General features: G+C 40.7%; 2 protein-coding genes across 2 annotated transcripts; one reads left to right on the top strand and one right to left on the bottom strand.

Annotated features, from left to right (window-relative positions):
- Nucleotides 1-2,646: 2,646 nt before the first annotated feature.
- Nucleotides 2,647-9,144, top strand: tmem268 (transmembrane protein 268). Its single transcript, XM_080045139.1, has 9 exons — nucleotides 2,647-2,785; nucleotides 4,953-5,088; nucleotides 5,987-6,081; nucleotides 6,284-6,391; nucleotides 6,598-6,750; nucleotides 6,902-7,012; nucleotides 7,256-7,345; nucleotides 7,833-8,060; nucleotides 8,659-9,144. The coding sequence occupies exons 1-9, from the start codon at nucleotides 2,780-2,782 to the stop codon at nucleotides 8,824-8,826; spliced, it is 1,095 nt and encodes a 364-aa protein (XP_079901265.1). The 5' UTR covers nucleotides 2,647-2,779; the 3' UTR covers nucleotides 8,827-9,144.
- A 4,528-nt stretch (nucleotides 9,145-13,672) lies between these two features.
- On the bottom strand, nucleotides 13,673-21,361 carry prrt1 (proline-rich transmembrane protein 1; the record flags this gene model as incomplete). Its single annotated transcript, XM_080046058.1, has 4 exons — nucleotides 13,673-13,846; nucleotides 15,028-15,204; nucleotides 17,164-17,480; nucleotides 21,343-21,361. The coding sequence occupies 4 exons, from the start codon at nucleotides 21,359-21,361 to the stop codon at nucleotides 13,673-13,675; spliced, it is 687 nt and encodes a 228-aa protein (XP_079902184.1).
- Between the last annotated feature and the right edge of the window lie 516 nt (nucleotides 21,362-21,877).

Below are 21,877 nucleotides of genomic sequence, written 5' to 3'. Positions count from 1 at the left end.
GATCAGAGGGCAACTTACTTAAGAGCCGTTCGACGTGTGACCCGCATTGGAGCTCCACTGCACCTTCATGCCCCAGAGCCTGGAGCATCCCCACTAGGGCTCGCACTTGTAGCGCAAACTTCTGGAAGCCCTGTGAATCTCCCTGTCGAATGTCTGGGGCATTCATCACAGTGGCTATTTTCGTCATGGCTAGCTTCTGAGGTTGGCCAAACTTGTCCGTCAGGGCAGCCATGGTGTCCGTATATGGCATAGGTGAGTTCAGATAGGCATCAGCAACCAGACGAGCCTCATCGAGCTTGAGGTGGTCGAGGAGAACCTGATAGCGGAATAGTTCCGTGGCATCAGGAGGTAGGAGGTTTCCCAAGGCAATCTTTAGACGTGTGAACTCACTAGGGTCTCTTTTGGAGAAATCTGGGATCTTTGGAATGGGACCTCGGTAGGACCGTTCACTCAGGAATGCAGGTGGCCGCTGTGCAGGCGCAGCATACAAGGTGTCAATATGTGGCACATATTGAGGCTGCATACTATATGGCTGGCTGAGGTGGGCTGGCTGCAGTGGCTGTGAAGGTAGCGGTGGGTTCCAGCTAGTAGCAGGCTGTTGTGTATACCCACGTTCAACGTACTGGTTGTCAGCAGCAGGCACCTGATTATGACCTCTTCCGTTATACTGGAATGTTGGTAACGGAGTATTGGGCTGCACGCCTGAATGTGGTGCAACTGAGGACTGGTTCCTAGGCTGGGCTGATGCCGCTTGAGCTCTTATGACTTGTAACTCACCCATCATCCTGCTCATGGAATCCATCAGGAGCTGCTCTCTGTCGTCTGCTGGCTGAGCAGGTGGATCTGCAGGGTAGTTGTAGGCTCCATGTGCTTGATCTGGTCTCACATCCCTCTGTAGAAAATAAGGTGCAGTCATCAATGACTGAGGTGCTGAGACAGGTGTGCTAAAACTCTGAGGTGGCAGTTGTAGCACAGGCTTTGAAGGATGCAAAGGGCTAGATTGTGTAGGCGGAGCTTGGGCAGCGACAGAAGGAAGCTGATAGAATGGAGGCACATACTCCCCATCAGTACTTTGGGCAGGCAGGCTGTAAGGTGACGACCACATAGGTGCCTTTGGATGCACCGCTTGTAATCCTGGATGTTCAGACCTCTCCCAGGGTCTGTGGAAAGGTGACTGTAACCTGGGTTCCCTCTCTGATCGCAGCGCCATCTGTGCATCAAAGGCGTACTGCTTGTTACTTTGATATGCATAATACTTGGCTGCATGTGGCTCCTCAGCTATGTTCCATTCATCTAGCAGTACATACTCTGCATGTTGGCTAATAGGGCTGGCTGAGCGGGATGAATGTGGCGTCATCCTCCTCGCTTCATCCACCACCATGGTGTGGCGCCTGTCTTCTAGTCTCTGTGCATGCTGTACTGCATAAGGTTCCTGTGACTGCATTATTTGCTTTCGACCAGCCAGTTGGACATCATAATCCCTCAGATAAGCGGGTGGTTGAGACCAGCGTTTAGGGCGTGTAGAGTCTACCACTTCCTCATCAGGTGGGGGATACTGCATTCTGAAGGGCTTAGGAATCCAAGGTAGCACCACTGATCCGGCTCGAAGGACCAATGTTAAAACTGGTGTATGGTAAAGGACTGTATAGGTAGTTCACGGACTGCTGGTGTCGCCTTGGTGTGTTGGTAAGAACACCTCTTGAGTCAGAAATGCAGTTTAGGATTTTTACTGGAGGTTTTAGGCAGTACAGATGCAAAGAATGTGGTGAATCGTCATTGACACACACACTTGCATCCATACAATGGTGTTCAGCTACAACTTAACAGGAAAAGGAGTCATTGACAAGCCACGTAACGGGCAAACTTATCCGCGGTCAAAATAATATAAGCGAGTGACAGTTACGAGGGACAGTTATGGGCAAGTGACAGCATGAGTATGAGCTGTCAATCAACGCTGGTCGCACGCGTCACAGTGATCAACGGCTGCGCGCATCACGGCAGCAGAGCATGCACTCTTGAGTTCGGAACAGCCATCGGACTTTCTAACAGATGCCATTCTTTTTTTCAAGTGCTTTGGGCGCTGTAAAATTGATATTCTCTTTTTATAAAATATTATACCGTACCTATGAGTTGGTAGTGAATTGATGTTGTTGTTCCTCATATGACCCTCATAAGCTTTTACCTTATGAGTTTATGTGTGACATTACCATTAACTTTAATGAAAAAAAAACCCATCTCATTTCCAATCAAAAACATCTCACCATGAAATAATTTTGGTGTCCACTGCAGACTTTAGTTTCATGTCACATAATCACAGAAAGTCCCCACCTGATGAATTAGTCAAATAAAAAAATAATATAAACACAACTAAAATTGTTCAACCTATTTCTAGGGCTGTGTGAGCTAAGAGCCACAAACCACATTCCTGTAGTCATGAGGCCGGGGCTGATCTGAGTCACACACTGAGAGAGAGAGAGAGAGAGAGAGAGAGAGAGAGAGAGAGAGAGAGAGAGAGAGAGAGAGAGAGAGAGAGAGAGAGAGAGAGAGAGAGAGAGAGAGAGAGAGAGAGAGAAAGAGAAAGAGAGAGAGAGAGAAACTCTTCTGAGACACATCTGAGTGAGAAAGTTACATACGCCACAGTATTTCATGCGCAGTGAGTGCAGCTACAAAGAGATCTGCCATAATGTGGAAATGTTATCTGGAAACATATGTTACAGCAGGAGCCAGAATGGAAAAACTATCCCCACAGCTGTGTTGACATGACTGACTTTCATCTAAAATGCAGGTGAGATGTGTTTGATTGTCACAATATGGACTTTGTTGGTGATTCATGTTGGTTTTGGTTTCAAGGCTTCAGATGCTGAAAAACACTTGGAAAACCACAGAGAAATAAAGGCTTTCTAAAATTTATTTTTGCACAAAAATGAAATGTGACTTGGCCTTACATTTTATTGGTGTGAATTATTGTGAGTTAAGCAAACCCTTGCTCAACAAGGGGGAAAGAAGATGTTTTGAAAATTTGTTTTTTCTGCAGTAACTGCAAAACAATCTGCATTCAAAATATTTTTTAAGCTAGTGACATGAAAACAGACAAGATGTTATTTTAAGATAACAGATCGTGAGCTGAGTTTCTACTGATAAGGCAGCTTTGCAGTTTCCTCTATCCAGCTGAAGATGCTGCCTGTGTGTGTGTGTGTGTGTGTGTGTGTGTGTGTGTGTGTGTGTGTGTGTGTGTGTGTGTGTGTGTGTGTGTGTGTCTGTGTGTGTGTGTGTGTGTGTGTGGACCCAGCTTTACTACTCACACATGTATGAACAGTAGGCTATATTGTCATTTTTGCTCTCCCTCTTGGGCAGGTGCAACATAAACAGGAAATGATGAATTGGCTTTGTTTTTACTTATTAACAGCATGTTGGAGTGAAAATAAAATCGAGGCCTGAGAAAGATGTTATATTGAAGGGGATACACTCACATCATGGCTACAGCGATGAGTTTTTCACACTTCAGCGCTAAAATGTGCAGTCAGACGAGAGTGCGAGATGGAGACAGACAGCCAGAGAGAGCTGGGTTTGTCTATTAGCCTTTCTTTAGTTATATCTCTTTCTGTCTTTCACAGACATTAGGCTGTTGAAAGGATCACAGGAAGTGTGGTGTAGAGGCCGAGGTGCCTTGTCACGACAAGATACACCTCTTATCCTCTGTTAACAGCTGCTGAGCTACACCACCACGATGAAACATGACATTCTGGACGTTTTACTACAAAGAGCAGAACAGATATTAGACATTGGAAACTCTGAAGGCTCATAAAAATGTAAATGCATTTACAGCTGCTCCTCAGAACTTAATCTATACACGACTGGAATGGCCTCAGATGGCAGATAACATCAGCACCAGGTCTTTGCAGTGAAGGCCTAAAAAAACAGTGGTGGAAAGCATAGGCCACATTGACCTTAGACTAGTACACATTTTGAGGTTGTTCTACTTCACTTGTTTTCATTTATACTTTTACTCTATTAATACTGTACTCTTCATGCCACTACATGTTCACTAATCCTACCTTTTAAAATAAGACTTGACAGATGAATGGCTTATAACATAATGATGCAGAGCTTTATTATTTAACTAACAAGTCGTTAAAGTGCCTAAAGGTTGATACACACTCACAAATTACAGTATATATAACAATAAAACGTATTGTATTGTTAAATGTATAATTCATTTTGACAGAGAAAGGAAAGGGTGTCTCTGCACAATAAATTATTTTATTTTTTGGTATATTCTGTTTATAATTATGAGTATTTTTTCATATCCAGGACTTTTAGACTATGGTTTTTTAACTTTTGTTTCTTCTTTCACAACTACTGAAAGCAGAAGTGATCTGGTTTCCTGCAGGCCTTGAGACTTTCTGCCTTTTCTTTAGTCACATCATCAAACACTGACTGTGAACATGACGATCAGAGATAAAGGCAGTGGATTAACTGAAGGCCTTTCTATAGAGAGAGAGATTACACTTGAACGCTCTGCTTCTTCAAGCGTGACACATGCAACTGATGTTTATCAGTTATACGGTGTCCACCCTTTTCTGTGTGTGACCCTCATGTTGAACTCAAGTGCTCTTAATGTGCAGCATTCATCATGGTCTAATGAATGGGATATAGACTGAATGTTTCTGAACACTATGAAATACAGGAGTGGGTAAAGTTGCACCAATGTTTCAATACTTATGAATCATCAGTGTTGAGGCTTCTTTGTTTAAATAAGCATACACAAGTGTAAGCTATGATATTATTTGGTTCTTGCTACATTTTCTGTCAAGATCTCCGCCTCAGTCAAGTGATGCATGACTGTTGTCACATGAATCACTGAAACTTTTTTCTTACACAATAAAAACTCGAGTTTCAAAATTCCTTGTTAAGCATGTTTTCAAATGCTCATGCAGTGTTTATTTCCTTAGGATGCTGATACCTCTGAGATAATGGAGGACTATAACGGAGTGGGTGATGTGCTAGAGGACGGTGATGTGCAGGTGGAAATCAGACAAACCAAAGCTCAGCCACTGGTCATCAACAACAGACCCAACTGGTCAAATGGTAAAGGCTCCCTTTCTTTTTTTGCTTTTACTTGGTCAATTGTGCTGCAAAGAACTCTTAATTTACTGCCTGCATCATATTTAGGGGACGATCGGGAGGAATTGCCTTCTTTTGATGGTCATAGCTAACTAATAAGAACAAACTAATATAGCTGATAATGATATATTTCTGTATTTAAATGTACTGATATATCAGCATGGGGTAATTTGTTACAAAATGTTGTTTTTGTACACTAATTTAAATTGTATAGCACACAGGTACAGTATAGTATACTCCTGACCACACTGTGTTACTGTGTTTTTACATTAACAGTATAAAAACAATATGTGCACCACTCAGAAATCTTAAGGTGTGCATGATTAAAGTATAACATAAAGTGTTTTTTTTATTTTAGAATACCCCATGACCAACCCGACCATGTGGTCACTGTAACGTCACACTCACATGCTTTAGATGCCAGTGAACAGGCATGTGAAGATGGGAATGAGAAAATGGGAAAATCGTTTAGCTACTTAACATACTGTATATGCTTTAAGATTGGAAAAGGAATCTTATTCGTCACTGTCTGGCATCACATTTACAGTACAAATGACATATTACAGTAGACTACATTCTGTCAACTCAAATGTGAAACATGCTATTATTTAATAGCCAACACATTTTCCCTGATAAAGCTTACTTGGTATACAGTATATGGAAAGGCTTGTTTCTGTAGGTTTGAACAATATTTCGCTGCACAGCTTGTGTTTGCACTGACTGACCCACCTTAGGTCATTGAGATTAAAGGGGTTGTTCATATTTGACTGTCCTACATTTTAAGTTTCTGTTTTATTTTCACTACTGTTTTGGTTTTGATACAAGTGTTTAACACAAGTGTCTCTCTCTCTCTCACACACAGGTCAGTGTGTTTTGACAATGCCGAGCTGTTCACTGCTATACCCCAGCTTTGATCTGTCTCTATGCCTTACGGAACTGGGAAACAATGGCTTCCAGGTCAGCACACGCTACACACACACACACACACACACACACACACACACACACACACACACACACACACACACACACACACACACACACACACACAGTAATGACCCACTGTTTCACTATAAAATGGATTTCAATATCTTTACCTTAATCTGTGTTTGCAATCGAAGTTGGATATTATTTTTGTTTGATATTTTAATGCTGTTAGATTCCAGTCAGAGACTTGGAGGCTCCGTTGAGGACAGCTCTAGACGTCCCCTCTGTCAAGAGATACATGGTTTTCAACTCAGCTCTATTCCATTTCATAATGGCACCGGTAAGATCGTAGAATAACTTACACAGAGTTTGGGACCTGGAGACAAATTATCAAAAAATATAGAGCCCTGATACATTCAACGTTTTACAGTATTATCAAGTTTGAGACAATCCATGTTTTGTTTGTGTGTTTAAAGCTTTGATGCTACTATAATTGCCATGTGTTTGGTTTAACTGGTTAATATTGACAACCTCTCTCTTCCCCAGCTCTTGTATGGGGTTGTGTGGTGTGCCGCGTTCTCCACCCTGCACGTCTACATCACTGTCACAGACTACTGGGTGCTCTGTCTCTCTGTCAGCCTGGTCTCAATCTTCCTCACCACTGCCATCATCTTTATCCTCCACCACAGTAACAAGGAGGTAAGGATGGCCTGTTTCTATGACATGAGTACAATACTTACAGTCCATATTAATTGTTTTATTCCTGAAGAGGATTCTTATATATAAATACAAACTTGAGATGTGAAATAACTGGTTCTCAAACTTGTTTTTTTGTCCGTTTCTGTGTAAGATCAACATGAATTTAGACGTGCGGTTAATCCAGGTGAATGAGAGGATGGTTAAACACAAGCTGCTGGTGGCCGTGGCCGACTGGGTGCAGAACTGCACCGGAAACATGCAGGTTGATCATAAAAACAATAAAGTATCTGCTTCCATGATGATAATACCATATCTAGAGTGTATCTCTATCTAATATATAAGTAAAGGACTTATGTGATCAATAAAATGTTCTTTTAATAAAGCTAAAGATTTGGGTGGTGATTTTGTGGTCTGATAACATCAGTAATGAACAACAAATTGAATGATTTAGCTCTGGCTGCCTCTAATGCTCCTCTGACTCATTCCTCCATGTGTCTCTCTGCAGCTGTGCTTTGTGTACTGGGACATGTCCCGCTGTCTGGGGGCCCTGACTGAAGCTTTAGAGGAGCAAAGCTTTGTGGCGAATAACACCCAGGTGAGGGAGTCAAGTACACTTGTTGCACTGTTTGTTCTCCTGCTGCTTTATTGATTTTGCTTTGCTTGTGCTGCCATCTCAGTTCTCCCTGAAAATCAATAGAAACATAATTGTAGGCCTAGTCACAAGGATATTTCAAGAAAACGTAAGTCGAAGACTGAGAGTCACACTTAAAGCTGGGGTGGAGGATTTGGGGAGAAAATGGCAGTTGGGATAGAGATTTGAATCCAAATACCTCAACCGCTCCACTTGTTCTCTTTGGTCCCTCCCCTATGGTCCCTTCCTGACACGCTCTTCTACACCAACAAAGTTGTGCCAAAGTGAATGGACAGTCCCAACAGCCAATTAGAACAGAGAATCGGAGCCTCGCTCTGATTGGTCAAAGTGTCAGCTCATGTTAACTTTGACCAATCAGAAATCATATTCCCCAGCTTTAATAGTATCTTGCAGTGTGGTGTGGAAATTAAAATGGTCACACTTTCACCAGCAAAAACTGAAGAAGAAAATGTCGCATCTGGTCCTGGTGACTGAGGTGGTGGCCCCGGCTGCTGCTGACCCCGAGGCCGGCGGGTCAGATGAGGAGCCGGGCTCAGAGGAACAGAGACCTCTGCTGGGAGACGATCACCAGGCCTGCAGTACCTCCTCCAGCCAGCGGGAGGACGCCAGAGTCACCACCAGCTACAGCCTCATCCCTGACGCTTCCCTACCTGCTCAGGTAAAAGTAGAAGGATGTTGAGGGACCGCTTTGTCTCTACACTGAGGGAATAAATATAAGAGCAAGTATTTTTTATGCGATATAAGAATGATCGGATATTTAAAATTCATCAATACACATTTGTAAGGTTTTTTTCAATTCAAGGAGTTTTCTTCAATTCAAGGAGAATTTGTTTTATTTGTGTTTTTATTTTATCCTATCATTTAGAATGATTCCCTTTCAATTGTACTTAGTCATTGACTATATTATGAGCAAGTTCACAATTTTATTCAGCACAATATAGACATTTCTTTTTAGCTTCATCAGCAGCAAAACATTTAGGAAAATATATCAACAAAAAGTACAGTTGAAAAAGATGTCATGCTTCAAAAGTATCTATTTGGCTCCTAATTTCTTTCATTATGTTACTTTGATAATTGAATATGTATGATTTATTTTTCAACATCCCTATCTCAATATATCTTAATTACAACTCTTGAACAGTTACATTGTAGGGATGCTTGCCAAGTTCGTTTATATAGTATGTTTATGTCCTTGTGAAAGAAAACTATATATACATATAAATATACCTTCTAAATGTTGATCTACCTGTTTGCAGGCTAAAGCCCACCAGCTCCTGATGACCTACAGTTCACTTTATGTCAAGCTGCTGGTGTCTGAGAGGCTGTCGGGACCGTCCCACCATCGCCTTCGTTCCCGGAGGAACCACTGCACTGTCGCCCCTCTCTGCCTCTGCCAGTTCATCAAAAAGAAGATCCTTCGTTAACAGAGCCACCCAGTGTCTAGAGCATTAAACTGGTGGACAGGAAGACTTTTGCTCTTGAACAGACAAACTGTACATGTAGAAGTATTTTTGTCAAGAGGCAACATGGATTAAATCACATGTTCAAGGACATTAAGATCAGCCTGAATGTGCAGGCTATACGGTACCTCTTCTGCTGTTGTCACGCCAGCTCTGGGTTTGCACAACGACCTGTGCCCCTGCCAAACATGCTGTCACGGTCTATACCAGCTGCTGTAAAACAATGTTTGCACTCTGGTAAATGACGACAATCACGGCCTCAGTTACTGTTGTTCAAATGATTTGCACAAATAATAAATATTGATTCTTGCAATGATCACATGGTGTAAGTAAAGCTAGTGCGATACAGTCATATTCAACATTCAAAAGTTACGCATATAGCTTTAAAACAATAATCAAGTAAACTTCTTCTACCTCTGTTCGGAGGATGGACAAGTGATGTGTCAACAAAGACAGCGCAAGCATGAAGGGGAATGCTGAGATTCTTGTTGGTGTGTGTAATGAGGCTGAATGGGGTTTAACACAAATCATTTGCTTTAGATTTAATGGCTTTATCATCTTGAATGTCAGCAGCAACAGCCAAACCATGAGTGTCGGTCACACCTTTTTTTTTTTTTTTACGTGTGTAGATGGGCTAGTTTTCTATGCAATCGTGCTTGCTGGGTTTATTTTTTTCCCCAGCATTCCTAGATACTACTGGCCATTACCCATCATCAGTCCTGATGCTGTAGCCAAGGTGACAGCACAGCGAGAGAGCTACAGGATGACATAAACACACACAGCGAGACAGTCAGCGTTGCCAACTCAGGGGGGAAGCAAAGATTGTGTGTGACGGAGGAGAGAGGCGTGCGGTGTGTGGCCAAGTTAAACGATCTCAGAGACGCTGGCTCTCCTCGGGAGGCTAAATGGCCATCTGTGATCCTGCACACAGGCTGGCTCAGCTCCCACCTTTGGTTTCTCCCTCAAACCTGTTTTTCCATTGGCCTGATCGTCTGGGTCAATACATACCCTTTAAACATATATTATTTTAAGTGACTGTGATCAAACACTGTCACAGTGTAGAATGACCTGAATTTGCAGAATTTTTTTTGATCAGATTATTTAGCTGTCCAGCTGCAATGTTACTGTTTAGGTTCACTCTCACAGCTCTCTTATTGTTGTTTTGGTCGCAGCAGGCAGCTGTTTTCAGTAGAAACCCTAAAAACAAACTATACACCACCCGCTCTGCACCAATTCTGACAGAATGGTGAACAATGTGGAGCATTACGCAGCTTAAGAGTCAGATATTTGCTTCAGGAGGTGAAACAGACCAAAACAGAGTTAGGAGAGAGTGAATATTATACTTTCTCTAACAAAGTGGACTGAAACAAAACTTAAATTGAACGATAAAGTTGTTCTGTAACTTCTGGATATGTGGAAAAGCAATGATTTGCTAGCAAGTTCCCCATATTAACCTAAAAGGTGACACAATGCCAATATAGTGATCACAACTGTTTTCCACTGCCAAACAATTATGGGTTTTAAGGACTTTTGTTTAGGAAAACACACAATAAAATGACAAAAACAGCAGCAAAAAAATAGGACATAAAAATAAGGACGTTAAAAACTTAGAACGATTATTATGGGCCGATCAAAACTGTCCAAACAAGAGTGCAGACATTGTAGCATCCTGACATTTTGTGTCTGTTCACCCACAAATGTCAACCTCAGGATTCATCCCCTGGGGATCATGAATCTCTGTACAAAAACTCAAAACATATGTTAAATTCTAGTCGTTTTTTTTCAGGCAACTATATGATGCCTGGATGAGAATCCATAATGATTTAATGTTGCGCATTAACACGAGGCAGAAAAAAACAATAATGTAACCATAATGTATAGAAACTAGCATCTGTAAAACCCCAAATCTGCCAGTAAAGATTGAATGTGATCAAACACAAGATAGAGAGAGAGATACTGTTGGTTCATGTTCTGACGGAGAGAGGAAAACGAGAGATGGATGGGGAGAGAAAAACCGGGGCAACTATAAATAGCAGCTCGGTGATGAGGGGAGAGGAGGAAAGGCCACAGAGAGAATGAGCGGATGGATGGATGGATGGATGGAGAGAAATGGAGGGATGGAAAAATAGACACAGCCTTCACCGACGTGTTGTTCACAACCAAAAAATTATCATTTTTATTCATTACTCAAACAACTGAAGTCTGAAAACAACCAATGCATGTTCAACCACGGCCATGGACATCATTATTATTATAATAAACCCCAAGAAGAACCACATGTACACGGATCAGTATTTGGAGAGCTCTTTGAACAAGCAGACCCATCGCGTTTACAAAAACAAACCAATTGAAAACAAATTGAGGAACACATCTCCCAGCTGTGTAGAAAACAGCTCAACATGTTCATCCAATCAGAGAGCACAATGGGAGATGCAGCCTAGCGTTGTGCACACTAGATATGCTAGGAGTAGTCTCGCAAAGCCAGACCACACTACAGCTAGGAGGAGTGACTACACACACACACACACACACACACACACACACACACACACACACACACACACACACACACACACACACACACACACACACACACACAGCCTTCTGTACAGCAATAATACTTAACAGCACTGTGCTTCATTTACTCTTTCAGCACTGAAATATCACTGTGTTGGTGTAAAGACGGGGCCTGTATTCGTCAAACGGCTAAAAGAGAAATGTTGGGTTAAAGTGTAAGCTTATATCTATAACTCAGTTGTTAAGCTGTTATCTCTGATAGCTTTGTGTTACACTACAGCAGCAGACGTTCCTTGGTTCAAGTTTCAACCAATTACCTTTTTATGTCCTTATCTAGACCATATATGCAATACACTGTTGTTCATTTGACATGGTTTTGATACTGGACATTTCACACACGTAAAATTAAATTTAAAAGTAATATAAATGACACATGTTTTGTCTGAAAAAAAAAACTTAAAATGTACATAATAAACAATAAGGCAGTTGCAAATCCTTATATCTGATTGGTTGTTCCTGATATATTTTTTTTACACCTTTGATAAATACAGGCCCAGATGTGTTCAATGTACTTAATAATCTTATTAAGTGATAATCATATCCAATAAATAATAATAATAATACATCAATTACAGAAGCAGCTGTATTTATACTGTCTGTTTTGATGTTCATTGTTAACAAACATAATTTTCATTATTTCTTAATATCTCTGCATAATTCTTTAAAAAAAAAGCATCATATTCGAGACCAACAGAGGAAAGGGGGGACGCAGAGGTGAATATATATTAATAGGTCCAGTAGTATCTCATGTGAGCAGGGGAAAGACAAAGAGGGACCAGTGGAAAGATTTCCTAGGGCGGGAAAATGTTACATTACAGTGATAGGCATTAATACTTTCTATCTCTCCTTACTGGAAACATTCATTTTTCTGTTCTATCGTTCACCGCCAGCAGCCATCACATAAGAGCACACCTGTTACCCAGAGCTACGTGACCCAACTCGCACGAGGTGAAACCTGAAATTATGCCTCGATATTTAAGACAACCGGAAACAAACTGATGACGGATGACATGCAGGTTTATGTTGCCCTTAGCCGTAAGTCTAACGGTGCACTTAAGCTTCATTTACAGAGTCTGATTTGATTAAATAGCTCAGAGGTGTGCCACACAAAAATAGGCTTCTTAAATACTCTGCGATAAACAATATGTGCAAACCTAAAAAACCTAAAAATACTTTACTTTTCTTAGCTTGACTTCAATTGCAGACAATTTAGGAAATAATCCCGCCAACAACTGGGATAAAAGCTACTTTTGCACCATCAGCTTACATTTCTATTCATCATGCATCTACAAGACCTATGGATTTAAGCAGCTGCTTCGTCTAGTCTGGTTACTACAAAGTGCAAAATCATCATCATCTGATATCAAATTTAAGCCAATTTTAAAGTGTCCAATGGCTGCAACAAACGAGTGATATACAGTCAATTATAAATTAATCAATAAAATATTTAAAAAATAAATTAACACATAATCCATACATTATCATCTCATCCAGCTAAAATGACAACATGTAACATACAAACAACCAACCATAAATAAATACTCTGTGTTTGGTTACATTAGACACTGTCTGTCAGTCCAGTTTCCATTTGGTGTGTTGGAAAATTACCCCTCCTTTAACACTTTGAATCAGTTTGACAGTCTCTTATCCGAGTGCATCAGCAATCATACTACTCCATTAATCCACACTGGTTCAACATGGCACTTTTTTTTGTTGTTTTTAAAGAAGAAAAACACTTGTATACTAGTACTTATAAGTCTAAAATGTGAATTTCACGATCCTAAAAATAACCTCTACATTAGATTTTGTCGTTGGAATATGTAAAAATGAAAACACACAGTGACGTATCCTCTCCTCTAACTGCATCAATTAATCAGCGTCAAATGAATTGTTAATTTGAGGAGTTTCGTTTCCGTCCTGCAGCTTGTATCTGAGTTTAAATATTAAGCGGTCACCGCAACACTGGACCCTCATTTGAACATCAGCAATGTATGGGTTTTTTGTGTGTTTTTTTGGTTGTCTGCGTGTATGTGTGTGTTTGATGGCAGCAGGTGCAGATGCAGGTCAGAGGCTGTGTGTGCAGCTGTACGTAGAGGGGCCCGCATTGTAGTAGTAGCAGTTTGTGTTCATTTTTTTCCAGTGCTCCTATTTCCCTCCAAAACGGTCGAGAGTAGTTATCTAGCTAATGTACAGTATGCGTTGATTTTTCCCATCTGTCTGACACTGCATGCGGTTATGGCTCCCAGTCGTCATGGTGCTGCGAGGCGATGATGACCACCACGGTGAGGATGGTGCACAGCACGATGGAGGCTATGCCCACGGCCAGGCTGATGAAGGAGAAGTTGCGTGCTTCGCGGGAGGCTATTTCCGCCGTCACCATGTCCCCTCTGGCTATCGCCGTACGCACCTACAGTCAGTGATGTGCAGGAGGTAGGGGTTTGTGAGTGGGAGAGAGATAGAGAGACAGAGAGAGAGAGAGAGAGAAAAAGAGAGAGAGAGGATATTAGACTTTACATAACAAGAAGATGCACAGAGTGGGAGCAGTGGAGAGAGTCCAAAACGAAACCATGAAGGGATCGATTTCACCAAAGCGCAGCCCGGATTTGCAGGAAGAGGCCACAACACTAACGCACCATAGCAACATACACATACAGCTCAGACCGGTGGGTCCATGCCTTGTCAGCTCAACTCAACTCAAAGCCAGCTGAGGAGGCCCAGAGGAAAAAATCCATTTCCACCCCATTGCACTGACAATGGTGCAGTTACGTAATGCGGTCTGTTGTGTGCATGTTGGTCAGCACGGCTCTTCCGTTACAGAAGCAAACAACAGGCACCGTGAGCCACCAGACCGAGCCTCTACGTGTTGAACGTCACGCTCGACTTCACTGTGTTAAATAGCGTCAGCAAAAGGGCAAACTGGGCCTGTTAGTGCAGAGGGCCTATGGATGACATATATGAACTGTAGGTTGCAGCAGCATATTGCACTGGACAAGATGAATTATCTTTAAATCTGTTATATACATCCTCACTTTTTCAGTGGCAGTTTAATTCTTCAGTCAACCAATTTGGCCTGATTTTGCATAATTTAATTTAAAGTTTTGAAAATATACAGTCTGAACATGAAAGCAATTAGTTTTTTTCACACACAATATGAATTTCGTCTGATACATCACTCGTGACAACAGAGGAAAATCTAGCCAGAAGAAGGATTTACCCCCTGGGGACCATGCGTGCATGTACAGTAATATAATGGCAATCCATCCAATGATAGTTTAGATATGTCTTTAGGACCAAAGTGTCAGACCGAACACCATTGCCATGATTATAGAAACTAGCATTGCAAAATACCACAACCCCCCATTTTTTTCTCCAAAATGTGATTAAAATAAGGGTGATTCATAGTATCTAGTACTTCTCTGTGTAGCAGACATTTTTAATCCCACTGTTATTTTAAAAAGGCAAGTGCATTGCCTAAAATAAAATGACTTCAGGATGCATTTACATTACAAAGTCCCTGGTGAAGGGCGGTATTATGTTAATAAAGCTCGGAAAAGATCAAACGGTGTCATGATGAAGTGGTATATTAACCTGCACTGCTTTGATGATGGCAATGATGCCTGTGGGCCAGAAGCAGCAGACGGTGGTGAGCACGGCAATGGGCAGGTAGTCGTGTGGCGGTCTGCGGTCCATCAGGGTGATGCTGGGGGGCATCTGCATTGGGTAATTCTGGCCCTGAGCTGCCCCAGCCGGCATGTAGGGTTGACCCTGAACAAAGGGAGATAGGAAGAAGAAGACACATTGTAGCACTTCTCTAGAACAGCATGGGCCAGTGTAGAGCAGCTTACAAAGCACTTTCCCTTCTCAAGACACAGGAACAAAGTGTCACAGTGAAAGGGGAAGATATTATGACATCTGCACGCACTAAAAGGGTTGTGCATGTCTAAGATTTTTTTTCAGCAACGTAGCCAGAAACTTCTACAAAAAAAAGAGATTAATATTTGAGAATATGGCCAGCTAGCAGGATGAGCAAGTGATAGTGCAGCTCTCAGTGGATGTACGCAATCATAATTTATACAGTAGGCTATATATACCGCCAGAGATTTTAAACCAATGTTTTATTGAAAAGAGGAGGTGGAGAAGATTGAAACCACAGCTCTAGTTTTCAGTTGACTATACACTTGAAGGTGAGACAAAGCACTTCCAGTTGTTTGATGACTCACAATAACATGTCGGGTTGTCATTTCAACTCTTTCAGTTTACTTCCAAGGTAAAGTGTGAGTGGTTTCATATTCTTATGTGTAAAAATGTGTAGCTACAATTCAAGAAACAATTATCTCCTACAAAAATAATGAATAAATATAGACCAATCATCATTCCATCATAACAAAGCAATATCTACTCAGAACCCCCTCGTCACAGGTTGCATATTTCTAATAACTGTGAGCGTTTTCAATGAAGACAGATGTTCCCTTCGTAAATTATCTCATATTCTTATTATTCAGGGAATTGTATGCTTCTAGAACATAGCCGACAATAGAGAAATTACAGAAAATTAGGAGAGAGAGAGGCAGAGAGAGAGAGAGAGAGAGAGAGAGAGGTTTCCAGACAGAAATGAGCCAGGGACTGAGCGCATCTTAGCCCCGAGGCACTGCAGATGGTCTCATTTTAATGGTTTTTAGAGTCTGGAGAGGTAAAACTCTCAAGTAAAAAAGCAAACATTTATATATATATATATTTTGCAGTAGATATGTGTTTTTCTCTCCTATATTTTTCTATGTGGTTAATGATCTGTCTGCCCACACAGATCTTTTTGTGGAAACCACTGATCTTGAGGACCCAAAACTCTGCTTACAAAATAAAATGTATCAATGCCATTTAACCTGCCAGGCTTCCAGTACCAGTAAACAAATGTAATTGATGTCATATTCTGCTGTTTGGGGTCTCATTGTTTTCTGTCGGTCATTTAAAAAAATTAAACTAACAGTTCAATAGACCACCCATGGGCCAAAATCTAACCCCTAACCCTGAGCCATTACACAACAACTACAGTATGCTATGTGACAACTGCTATCTTTAAGTGGGAAAGCACTCATGTGACATATGTTTGGAAGGTATGTGAAATTAAATATATTCAGTTAATATTGTACGCTTATTTATCAGTCGGTCAGTAATAAATTAAGTATGTCAAAAATGTTGAGTTTTCGGATAATTCTTATTCCATATAGATATTAAAACCCACCTGGAGTTGTCTAAATTGCCTGGGAGATAAAAGTGTGATGAGTAAGATCGTGCTTACATAAACATTACCTATAGTTTAGAGGATGTCAAACAGAGCTTGACTTTATTTTACAGGTCTGTAATCCTTCTTGTTATTTCTGAGGTAGTTTCCTTATAGGGAAAATGGAGACATTGTTAAACAGTATGCGTCCAGGTAAATAAATGGCATAGCTTTAGCTACAACGTATAGGCAAATAAGTGATTAATACATTTACTTGGGTTACAATGAAACCTCTTAAGAAAAGTAACAATGTCTGTATTTTCCTTTTAATTAGTGCCTATTACATTCTCTTTTTTATAAGAAACTGCCTATTAAACAATTAATTACGTGTTCCAATCATCCATCAAACCTGTGAATGTGAAGGATGAGAAACGTTTTCTGAGTCTGGTGTAACTCTGCAGTGGCCTGATGTCAGAGCTGTGAAATCTATTTTTTTCCTCACTCACCGATGCCATGGGGTAGACGGGTACGTAGGCTGTGCAGGGCTGCAGCTGAAGCGGGTAGCTCGGCTGGTAGTACCCCACCCCCACGGGCGCGTGGTGGGGCATGGTGCCTCCATGGCCCTGTGTCTGGACCGTGTAGCCCTGTGGTGCTCCGTGGAACTGTGTTTCTTGGAGATACCCATCTGCGCCCGGGGGAGGGGGCGGAGGAGGGTAGTTGGGTTGGGTTCCCGGCGCGGGCTGCATGTTGGGGTGTTGGGGTATGTTAGGGTCTTGCGGGTACGGAGGAGGCTGCATGTTCTGACGGCCAGAGTCATCGAAACCTGAGGGAATTAAAATGAGAATCAACAACAATAAGCATGTACAATATGCCATGAAGTCCTGCTATTTTTTTTGTTGCCTTGTTTTTGCTTGCCAGTTTTGTCTAAAGTTTGTTCACGTAGTGTCATGTCCCCCAACATAATGGTGTTTTTGTCATGCTGTCACTGTGTTTTGTCATGTACCACATCAGTTAAAGGTGTCAGTGTCAGTGATTCTGGAAATTGCTTGTTGTCAAAATCACTTAAATACAAAATATTGAGTTATCCACTGATTTAGACAAAAAGTGATTTTGACAAAGTGTTCCCCAGAATCACTGACTCCAACTGTAATTTAAAAATAAATATATATATAATATAATATAATATAATATAATATAATATAATATAATATAATATAATATAATATAATATAATATAATATAATATAATATAATATAATATTTATTTATTTATTATTCTTCTGGACAATTACACACAATACACAATTTTCTCTTTGACATATTCATACATATTACTTTGTGTTATCGTCCGAAGGGTGACAGAAGAAGCCAAAGGCTTATCAGGTCCCGCCCCCACATATAATATAATATAATATAATATAATATAATATAATATAATATAATATAATATAATATAATATAATATAATATAATATAATATAATATAATATAATATAATATAATATAATATAATATAATTAGATAGATAGATAGATAGATAGATAGATAGATAGATAGATAGATAGATAGATAGATAGATAGATAGATAGATAGATAGATAGATAGATAGATAGATAGATAGATAGATAGATAGATAGATATACACATATATACACTATAGCTATATATATATATATATATATATATATAAATATATATATATATATATATAATTTGGGGGGCATTTGTGTCAGCTGGAAAATCAAGAATAAAGCTGGCTTTGATTTGTAAAAAAAGAAAGAAAAAAATAATCAGAAAGAGGAGGTAAGATGAGAAAGAAGCAGGTAGGAGAGGATGCACAAATATAAAGAGCAGAGGAAGAACAATGAAAGAGACAGCCGTAAGACTGAGGGCACGTTATCTAACGCAACTCACTGTCTGTTACAGCACACTGGTCCGCATGTTGAATGTAATGTGTCTTATCTCGCTGCTCAGGAGGGGAAAACAATTACACAGACCGCAGCTCCTCAGCAAGACCTCAAAATCCTCCGCCGAGGAAGAAAAACCTGTGCAGCCCTGTGTGTGCTAATGATGACAGTGAGTGACATCTTCACCTCCACAGACATTTTTCTCTCCTCCTCCCTCCCTCCCTCCCTCCCTCCAGATACACACACAAAGTGATTATTAGCTGTCAGCAACATGCCCTTTATAGATTGAGAATTTCATCTGTAGATCTGATACATTTACTCTTATACGGTTTTGTATGATTTTGACATATTTGTACATGAATATTTCCATGTTTGCCTACTTTGCACTGCTACTCCATCATATTTTACAGGCTTACATTGTACTGCTTACTCTTTTACATTCAATTGACAGCTTTAGTTACCTTTCAGATCAAGAATGTTCTTCTAAAAATATATCTAATAATAAACGTATACAATCAAATACCTGGTTAAAGATTATCGTATTGGCTCTACTAGTGCCACCTTAAAAAGAAATCTGTATATTTCTTCTCCTGTTCCAGACGTCTTTGAGTCGTAAGCACTTCCACCAAATCGTCATCTTCTGTCAAACATCTCACATGGTTTCATTTGAATAACTGTTTGAGGCCCACGGAGTTAAAATGATTAAATATATTTCTAAAAAGGAAAAAGTCCCAAAATGATTAGTAGACATTTTTGCAGAAACAATTGCATTTTGTCTCATTTCTTGACACTTTAATCCTCTAAGGATCATTCACACGTATATCTTTAGACCCTTTGGAAGGGCCAGACCCCCAGGTTGTAAAATTCTGGGCTATACCTTAAAAATACAAACTATAGATTTAGATGGCCACCTCTTTGCTACAACAGTAAAATGCCATGGACACATTGATGAGTTGTTTAAACAATGTGTGTATAATAACAGATCAAAAATAGCATTCTCTGAGTTTGTCTCCGATTTGTTATTATATAAAGAATTGTGAGATTCGTGAAGGAGCTGAGAACTGAGGAAATTGCTCCACCTGCACACCTCACACCTCTGCCCCCTTTGAGTTTTCTTTTTTTTTACAATGAAAAATGACCGATCGGCTGTCGTGTTTTCACAGCGGGTTGGTGGGGAGAAGTGGTGGAAACCTGCGGTGATCTATGGTGACAGGGACGTTATGAGGGAGGTGGAGGTGAGGATGGGTTTGATAGGACAGAAGATGGAGAGCAGAGCAGTGCAATGAGGGATGAAGACTTGTGCCCTGGGACCTGGCTTTTTACGTAACGGTCCCAAGAATTCTGTCCCAGAACAGAAAGAAAAAAAAGACGGAGGGGAAAAGGAGCGAAGCAGCTCTCAAAGGTCACCATGTCGACCATAACGAGAGACAAGGAAATGTCCTGAATCATTGGCTTTAAACTAAAAAACAAAAACAGCAGGTATTAAAAAACAACAACAGCAAATGTCAGAGCTGGTAAGTGTGGCCCGGAAAAAGGGTAAGTTTGGGGTCACCTACTGGAGCTGCTGCCCCCACAATGATCTGATCCCCCCAGGATAAGCAGATGATGAGTGATTTTTGCAGGTGTTCAGACTGAGCATCACAATTCTTATTACATATCTGTGTTCAGTTCAGTGTTGCTGTCCTTGTTTTAGCTGAATGTCTATTACATCTTTATTTGTGTATATTGAGAGTTACTTAAAACAAGTCAACAACAGTCAAATTCCTTGCTTTCACATGTGGCCAATGCATTTACAAGTAGTCACATCTCTACACTATTCCCTTTGATAAACAAGGTTCTGCATCATTGATAACCTTAAGACACTACTGTTGTTTTTTAATGAGCATTAATAAATACCTGGATTATGGGCCAAGCACAGAGTTGATGCACGATACAAACAAACTGCAGTCTGCAATATGCCCTTCACATTAGGCCTATAGTAAACATGTGTATTTACTTTGTGCATTATATGACATTTATTATTATTATTTATTTATTTTGATCGAGCTTCATTAGTAGGCCTATAGTTGGCGTTTGACCTCCTAAGAAAATTCAAGAGAGAACTGGAAAACGCGAGACCCAATTGTGCTTTTATTAGTGCACTAGACGTTGAGCTTTATTAATTACGGCTGTTAGACACGCGCATAAGTTAGGGCGTGCACGCGCAGAGGACACCCACACACTCATGTCTACAGTGTGAGGAAAGAGATGTAGCTAACGTAGGCCTGTGCGTAATGAGTAGAATCAGATACCCACACAGAGAGAAAGGGGGGCAAAATAGAACAAGACATTAAACTGTAAAGTAGCCTAACGAGTGATACCACAGGAACTGCTTCCATTTTTAAAGCACAAAATCATCACAAATGCAGCTTAAAATACCCGAGATGAGATGAAAATAGGCTCGCATAAAGTCTGATAAAGTCTTGATTGAGAGACCATCATGTGAGGCCCTGATGGTGGGTTTTCTCTCTCCCTACACACCCCCTCCTCCCCCGAAGCTGCACCCACACAGCGGTGCATCATCCTATAGAAACGGCGCTGTGCAGATAAACTGCGGATGGAGAAAAAAAAGATCTCTTCAGCCTGATCACACCAATGATGTCCAAAATAAATAAAAAATAACCTATTCCTTTGCATCTCAGTGGGAGGTTGAAAAGTGGCTCAATTAGGCTGGCAATTGGACAGCATAAAAAAATACGACACAATGAACATAGTAAACAATAACAGGCTACACCTCACCGTGTTTTTCCGACGACATGCCTTCCGATCTTCTGTCCTCTGATCGGATGTGTTTTCACTCCAGCTGAAAAAAAATCCCTCCTCTCGTGCGCGATGATGCAGACTTTTTTATTTATTTATTTTAGGCTACTCCAAACGAGTGCAACCCGTCCTCAGGATGTCTTCATCCTTAAACACACATCCACACCCACCACGGTTTAGTGGTAATAATAACTTAAAAGTAAACCTCCAAAAATTCTCTCCTCCAGCGCGCAGCTCCCACGTCTCTCCTTTCCTCTCGTTTCTCTCTCTCTCTCTCTCCCGTGTGGCTGGATGTCTAATCAGGTTTCTCCACTGACGCGTCGCCGTACATTGAATTAATCAGACACAAAGCTATCGTTGTCTTAAAGCGACAGAGGAAGAAAGAAAAATGCACATGCACAAAAAGAACCGTTTTTATCGCTTGCGTGACATAACACCGCCTCAGTTTCTCCCTCTCACAGCATGATGTAAGAAGGACTTGAGGAATTTGTTCAAGGGATGTCAGGAAAGCCAC

The sequence above is a fragment of the Ammodytes marinus genome (genome assembly GCF_949987685.1).
Source record: "Ammodytes marinus genome assembly, chromosome: 17".
In the NCBI taxonomy this organism is placed as follows: Eukaryota; Metazoa; Chordata; class Actinopteri; order Uranoscopiformes; family Ammodytidae; genus Ammodytes; species Ammodytes marinus.
This window is presented reverse-complemented; position numbering and strand designations above follow the sequence as displayed.